At 46.4% G+C, this 7,739-nt stretch overlaps 2 protein-coding genes across 2 annotated transcripts in view; both read left to right on the top strand.

Annotated features, from left to right (window-relative positions):
* Positions 1-4,816, top strand: part of LOC135558306 (collagen alpha-1(VI) chain-like) — a 77,784-nt gene extending 72,968 nt beyond the window's left edge. The window contains exon 33 of the mRNA XM_064992030.1: positions 2,453-4,816. Coding sequence (XP_064848102.1) covers positions 2,453-3,054 — 602 coding nt within the window. The 3' untranslated portion in view covers positions 3,055-4,816. The remainder of the gene's footprint in view (positions 1-2,452) is intronic.
* On the top strand, positions 3,177-4,816 carry LOC135558073 (mucin-2-like). The gene is made up of 3 exons (XM_064991823.1): positions 3,177-3,192; positions 3,356-3,985; positions 4,016-4,816. The coding sequence occupies exons 1-3, from the start codon at positions 3,177-3,179 to the stop codon at positions 4,381-4,383; spliced, it is 1,014 nt and encodes a 337-aa protein (XP_064847895.1). The 3' UTR covers positions 4,384-4,816.
* Positions 4,817-7,739: the final 2,923 nt, after the last annotated feature.

The following is a 7,739-nucleotide window of genomic DNA, read 5'->3' as shown; positions in this document are numbered from 1 at the left end:
GTTGTCTCTCCTCCAGTCTCGTTCTCAGGGGAAACAGACATCGTGTTGTCTTAGGGTATTGTTTTCATGTTGTTTCTCCTGTCTCCTCCAGTCTCGTTCTCAGGGGACACAGACATCGTGTTGTCTTAGGGTATTGTCTTCATGTTGTTTCTCCTGTCGTGTCTCTCCTCCAGTCTCGTTCTCAGGGGACACAGACATCGTGTTGTCTTAGGGTATTGTCTTCATGTTGTTTCTCCTGTCTCCTCCAGTCTCGTTCTCAGGGGACACAGACATCGTGTTGTCTTAGGGTATTGTCTTCATGTTGTTTCTCCTGTCGTGTCTCTCCTCCAGTCTCGTTCTCAGGGGATACAGACATCGTGTTGTCTTAGGGTATTGTCTTCATGTTGTTTCTCCTGTCTCCTCCAGTCTCGTTCTCAGGGGATACAGACATCGTGTTGTCTTAGGGTATTGTCTTCATGTTGTTTCTCCTGTCTCCTCCAGTCCCGTTCTCAGGGGACACAGACATCGTGTTGTCTTAGGGTATTGTCTTCATGTTGTTTCTCCTGTCTCCTCCAGTCTCGTTCTCAGGGGATACAGACATCGTGTTGTCTTAGGGTATTGTCTTCATGTTGTTTCTCCTGTCTCCTCCAGTCTCGTTCTCAGGGGACACAGACATCGTGTTGTCTTAGGGTATTGTCTTCATGTTGTTTCTCCTGTCTCCTCCAGTCTCGTTCTCAGGGGACACAGACATCGTGTAGTCTTAGGGTATTGTCTTCATGTTGTTTCTCCTGTCTCCTCCAGTCTCGTTCTCAGGGGACACAGACATCGTGTTGTCTTAGGGTATTGTCTTCATGTTGTTTCTCCTGTCGTGTCTCTCCTCCAGTCTCGTTCTCAGGGGATACAGACATCGTGTTGTCTTAGGGTATTGTCTTCATGTTGTTTCTCCTGTCTCCTCCAGTCTCGTTCTCAGGGGATACAGACATCGTGTTGTCTTAGGGTATTGTCTTCATGTTGTTTCTCCTGTCTCCTCCAGTCTCGTTCTCAGGGGACACAGACATCGTGTTGTCTTAGGGTATTGTCTTCATGTTGTTTCTCCTGTCTCCTCCAGTCTCGTTCTCAGGGGACACAGAAATCGTGTTGTCTTAGGGTATTGTCTTCATGTTGTTTCTCCTGTCTCCTCCAGTCTCGTTCTCAGGGGACACAGACATCGTGTTGTCTTAGGGTATTGTCTTCATGTTGTTTCTCCTGTCTCCTCCAGTCTCGTTCTCAGGGGACACAGACATCGTGTTGTCTTAGGGTATTGTCTTCATGTTGTTTCTCCTGTCTCCTCCAGTCTCGTTCTCAGGGGACACAGACATCGTGTAGTCTTAGGGTATTGTCTTCATGTTGTTTCTCCTGTCTCCTCCAGTCTCGTTCTCAGGGGACACAGACATCGTGTTGTCTTAGGGTATTGTCTTCATGTTGTTTCTCCTGTCGTGTCTCTCCTCCAGTCTCGTTCTCAGGGGATACAGACATCGTGTTGTCTTAGGGTATTGTCTTCATGTTGTTTCTCCTGTCTCCTCCAGTCTCGTTCTCAGGGGATACAGACATCGTGTTGTCTTAGGGTATTGTCTTCATGTTGTTTCTCCTGTCTCCTCCAGTCTCGTTCTCAGGGGACACAGACATCGTGTTGTCTTAGGGTATTGTCTTCATGTTGTTTCTCCTGTCTCCTCCAGTCTCGTTCTCAGGGGACACAGACATCGTGTTGTCTTAGGGTATTGTCTTCATGTTGTTTCTCCTGTCTCCTCCAGTCTCGTTCTCAGGGGACACAGACATCGTGTTGTCTTAGGGTATTGTCTTCATGTTGTTTCTCCTGTCTCCTCCAGTCTCGTTCTCAGGGGACACAGACATCATGTTGTCTTAGGGTATTGTCTTCATGTTGTTTCTCCTGTCTCCTCCAGTCTCGTTCTCAGGGGACACAGACATCGTGTTGTCTTAGGGTATTGTCTTCATGTTGTTTCTCCTATCTCCTCCAGTCTCGTTCTCAGGGGACACAGACATCGTGTTGTCTTAGGGTATTGTCTTCATGTTGTTTCTCCTGTCTCCTCCAGTCTCGTTCTCAGGGGACACAGACATCGTGTTGTCTTAGGGTATTGTCTTCATGTTGTTTCTCCTGTCTCCTCCAGTCTCGTTCTCAGGGGACACAGACATCGTGTTGTCTTAGGGTATTGTCTTCATGTTGTTTCTCCTGTCTCCTCCAGTCTCGTTCTCAGGGGACACAGACATCGTGTTGTCTTAGGGTATTGTCTTCATGTTGTTTCTCCTGTCGTGTCTCTCCTCCAGTCTCGTTCTCAGGGGACACAGACATCGTGTTGTCTTAGGGTATTGTCTTCATGTTGTTTCTCCTGTCTCCCCTCAGTCTCGTTCTCAGGGGACACAGACATCGTGTTGTCTTAGGGTATTGTCTTCATGTTGTTTCTCCTGTCTCCTCCAGTCTCGTTCTCAGGGGACACAGACATCGTATTGATGATGGACAGTTCAGCCAGTGTGGGACAGAGGAACTTTGACTCCAGCAAGACCTTCGTCAAGCGTCTGGCTGAGCGCTTCCTGTCTGCCGAGAGGTCCGGCCGCGCTGCCGTACGTGTTGCCGTGGGCCAGTACAGCCGTGAACGCCGCATGGAGGCGGAGCTGACCTCTAACCTCACCCTGCTGACCCGTAAGATCGATGCCGCCACCTTCCAGAATGATGGTACTGACGTTACCAAGGCGATGGCCTTCGCCATGGAGCAATTCAAGACATCAGGGGGCGGGAACAGGAAGAGGAAGCTGGTGCTGTTCTCTGACGGGAGGTCGCAGGGCGTTACCGAGGCAATGCTAGAGAAGCGCGTGCGGCTGGTGTCGGAGGCAGGAGTGGAGCTGTACGTTATCACCGTGGGCAACCAGGTGAGCGAGGCCAACCTGCGCTCGCTGGTCAGCAGGGGGAGGAGTTACGACGTCACCTACGCCCAGCGCCACCTGTTCCGCGTCCCAGACTACCCATCTCTGCTGCGTGGCGTGTTCTACCAGACCGTGTCCCGCAGGGTCTCCCAGGCCTGAGTGCAGGGATCAGGGCTGGGACCACATGCTCTAAAGTTCAGTCTCCCTCATTATGAATATCCATTCGTACTTCGTCGCTAATTTACAATCACTGTGTTTTAGTTGTGTTTTTATGTCTGATAATGACAGAAGACGATTGTGTGTCAGACTGTGTAAGAGATTGTGTTACACTGTGTTCATGTGCATGATTATCATTATCATGATGATCTGAATTATCAGGACCATCCAAACGGGAAACTCCTGAAAAACTCCCGTAACAGAAACTAGTTTCAGATAAAACAGTTTGTTATGAGCTTCTAAGTTGTAACATCTCCCAGTCAGACTGTTCCCAGTTCCATAATTCCCAGTCAGACTGTTCCCAGTTCCATAATTCCCAGTCAGACTGTTCCCAGTTCCATAATTCCCAGTCAGACTGTTCCCAGTTCCATAATTCCCAGTCAGACTGTTCCCAGTTCCATAATTCCCAGTCAGACTGTTCCCAGTTCCATAATTCCCAGTCAGACTGTTCCCAGTTCCATAATTCCCAGTCAGACTGTTCCCAGTTCCATAATTCCCAGTCAGACTGTTCCCAGTTCCATAATTCCCAGTCAGACTGTTCCCAGTTCCATAATTCCCAGTCAGACTGTTCCCAGTTCCATAATTCCCAGTCAGACTGTTCCCAGTTCCATAATTCCCAGTCAGACTGTTCCCAGTTCCATAATTCCCAGTCAGACTGTTCCCAGTTCCATAATTCCCAGTCAGACTGCTCCCAGTTCCATAATTCCCAGTCAGACTGTTCCCAGTTCCATAATTCCCAGTCAGACTGTTCCCAGTTCCATAATTCCCAGTCAGACTGTTCCCAGTTCCATAATTCCCAGTCAGACTGTTCCTAGTTCCATAATTCCCAGTCAGACTGTTCCCAGTTCCATAATTCCCAGTCAGACTGTTCCTAGTTCCATAATTCCCAGTCAGACTGTTCCAGGTTCCATAATTCCCAGTCAGACTGTTCCCAGTTCCATAATTCCCAGTCAGACTGTTCCCAGTTCCATAATTCCCAGTCAGACTGTTCCCAGTTCCATAATTCCCAGTCAGACTGTTCCCAGTTCCATAATTCCCAGTCAGACTGTTCCTAGTTCCATAATTCCCAGTCAGACTGTTCCAGGTTCCATAATTCCCAGTCAGACTGTTCCCAGTTCCATAATTCCCAGTCAGACTGTTCCCAGTTCCATAATTCCCAGTCAGACTGTTCCCAGTTCCATAATTCCCAGTCAGACTGTTCCCAGTTCCATAATTCCCAGTCAGACTGTTCCAGGTTCCATAATTCCCAGTCAGACTGTTCCAGTTCCATAATTCCCAGTCAGACTGTTCCCAGTTCCATAATTCCCAGTCAGACTGTTCCAGGTTCCATAATTCCCAGTCAGACTGTTCCAGGTTCCATAATTCCCAGTCAGACTGTTCCAGTTCCATAATTCCCAGTCAGACTGTTCCCAGTTCCATAATTCCCAGTCAGACTGTTCCCAGTTCCATAATTCCCAGTCAGACTGTTCCCAGTTCCATAATTCCCAGTCAGACTGTTCCAGGTTCCATAATTCCCAGTCAGACTGTTCCCAGTTCCATAATTCCCAGTCAGACTGTTCCCAGTTCCATAATTCCCAGTCAGACTGTTCCCAGTTCCATAATTCCCAGTCAGACTGTTCCAGGTTCTACAATTCCAAGCAGCACATGAACACAGCATTAAACAGGAAGGTTACTGTAAAATAATGTTTTTTTGTGTGTTTTTTTTTAACAAACTTATTTTATGTTGTTTGTAGATCAGATACAGAACAGGATATGACATCACTCCATATGTTTTAAACATCAAAGTTAAACATTAAACATCCTCCCTATAGACAACCTGGTCAAAATGAAGATACTGAACAGCTGGACACAGACTGTTAACGTATGTGTGTGTTTAGGGGAATGGTCTCTAATGTCCAGTATATCATGTAGCATTTTCTCTATAAACAGTTTGTCTGGGTTCACTTGTTTAGATGATGACAGACACACACAGACATACACACACTCCTCTCTGTATCAGCCTCATTAGCCCTTGAAGGCTACCAACCGTAAACTTTGTTTTGGATGGATTATTCAGTCCTTCAACGTTCCAGGTAACAGATGTGTGTGTTGTCAGCAGGGAATTCCCTCTATGTAATAAATCATTAATCCTCGGTGCTATCGTTCAGAGCAAGTGTCTCAGTGTCAGATGACCTCTGAAGCAGTAGACTTCTACATGTAAAACTGATGTCTTGATCTGAAAGAAAACAAGCAAGCTGCTTCATTAAATGCCGCGTCACCCCCCAATAAATGTTTGTCGTGTCTGTTTTCCGTATGTCCTACACACACACACACACACACAGACACACACACACACACACACACACACACACACACACACACACAACACAACACACACCTCCCTGTAAGGGATTTCTTCCATTGACGGAGAGGCGGACCAAAGCGCAGCGTGGTTACTTTGATTCATGTTTTAATAAATCACTTAACATGAACAAACTTACAAAAACAAGACATGTGAAAACCCCAAACATTCCTATCTGGTGCCACAAACACAGAGACAGGAACAATCACCCACAAACACACAGTGCAACCCAGGCTACCTAAATATGATTCTCAATCAGAGACAACTAATGACACCTGCCTCTGATTGAGAACCATACTAGGCCAAAACATAGAAATACCCAAAATATAGAACAAACAAACATAGACTGCCCACCCAACTCACGCCAAAACAAGACAAAACAAAGGAAATAAAGGTCAGAACGTGACAGTCCCTTCTGTCATTGACACTTCTCTCTTCTGTCCTTCAGATATACACACCTCTCTTCTTTCTCATTGGCCTAAAAATATATAAGTATTTTGACCTCAAGGGGCCTTCTGGGTTAAAGGGTGACTGCATATCCTGTTTTGGCCTCATTTTTAAGAAATGCTAGCGGCCTGAAGGCAAACGTGAGAAGTCATGTGGGTGTGTCTTTACCATTCAATCTCACAAACAAGGGCAGTAGTGAGTACATCAAGGTAAGCTAAGCTGGCTTTGCTATGGCGAGAAATATGTTTTGGAGTTGAGTTCTCCCCTTCTGACGGCCATCTCAAGATGGTCAGCTAATTCAGTTCTATGTGTAGGCTAAAGCCTGTGCTGGCCTTGCTTAACCAAGCTGTCAGCAGCTAGCTAGCATATCTTGGTGGTAGCTGTAGCTTCTATCCAATCGAGCTGATATTTCTCTGTCAAGTCAGTTAGCTTGTAACAGCTAGCTAGCATAGCTTGGTGACAGCTGCAGCTGGCTATCCTATTTATCAAATAAAATAAAATAGTATTTGTCACAACAGTGAAATGCTTACTTACAAGTCCTTAACCAACAATGCATTTTAAGAACCCCCCCCAAAAAAAGTATGAGATAAGAAAAACAAATAATTAAAGAGCAGCAGTAAATAACAATAGTGGAGCTATATACAGGGAGTACCTGTCAGGATTTGGCCAGGGTTGTTCCGGGTTTTGGTTACTAGATGCCCCCATTGTGCTTTTTGACCTTATGTTTTTTCCCTTGTTCCCCATTATTATTTGCACCTGTGCCTCGTTTCCCCTGATTGTATTTAAACCCTTAGTTTCCCTCAGTTCTGTGCTCTGTGTTTGTATGTTAGCACCCAGCCCTAGTGTTCTGTGTACTCTTGTCGATTCCGGTGGATGCTCTTGTGGAATTCTGTTTTTGTTTTTGAGTATCTCTTGAGGCTTTTTTGTGCTATTCCTACCACCTTTTGGATTTGCCATTTTGTATTGAAGGACTTCTCCTTTTTACTTTATTAAATACACCGTCTTAAGTACTGCTGTGTCTGCCTCATCTTCTGGGTTCTGCTGACTATTCGTGGCTCAGTTGGTTAAGTGACTGTTTCTCACTCCGGAGACCCAGGTTCGTAACCGGGTCCTGACAGTACCGGTACAGAGTCAATGTGGAGACTATATGACTATATACAGGGGGTACCGATACAGAGTCAATGTGGAGACTATATACAGGGGGTACCGGTACAGAGACAATGTGGAGGCTATATACAGGGGGTACCGGTACAGAGTCAATGTGGAGGCTATATACAGGGGGTACCGATACAGAGTCAATGTGGAGACTATATACAGGGTGTACCGGTACAGAGTCAATGTGGAGGCGATATACAGGGGGTACCAGTACAGAGTCAATGTGGAGGCTATATACAGGGGGTACCGGTACAGAGTCAATGTGGAGGCTATATACAGGGGGTACCGGTACAGAGTCAATGTGGAGGCTATATACAGGGGGTACCGGTACAGAGTCAATGTGGAGGCTATATACAGGGGTACCGGTACAGAGTCAATGTGGAGGCTATATACAGGGTGTACCGGTACAGAGTCAATGTGGAGGCGATATACAGGGGGTACCAGTACAGAGTCAATGTGGAGGCTATATACAGGGGGTACCGGTACAGAGTCAATGTGGAGGCTATATACAGGGGGTACCGGTACAGAGTCAATGTGGAGGCTATATACAGGGGGTACCGGTACAGAGTCAATGTGGAGGCTATATACAGGGGGTACCGGTACAGAGTCAATGTGCGGGGGCACCGGTGTTGAGGTAATTATTTACATGTATGTAGAGTTATTTAAGTTGCTATGCATAGATAAT

The sequence above is a fragment of the Oncorhynchus masou genome, chromosome 17 (genome assembly GCF_036934945.1).
Source record: "Oncorhynchus masou masou isolate Uvic2021 chromosome 17, UVic_Omas_1.1, whole genome shotgun sequence".
Classification (NCBI taxonomy): domain Eukaryota; kingdom Metazoa; phylum Chordata; class Actinopteri; order Salmoniformes; family Salmonidae; genus Oncorhynchus; species Oncorhynchus masou.
The sequence above is the reverse complement of the archived record's forward strand: the minus strand, read 5'-3'. Positions and strand labels throughout refer to the sequence as shown.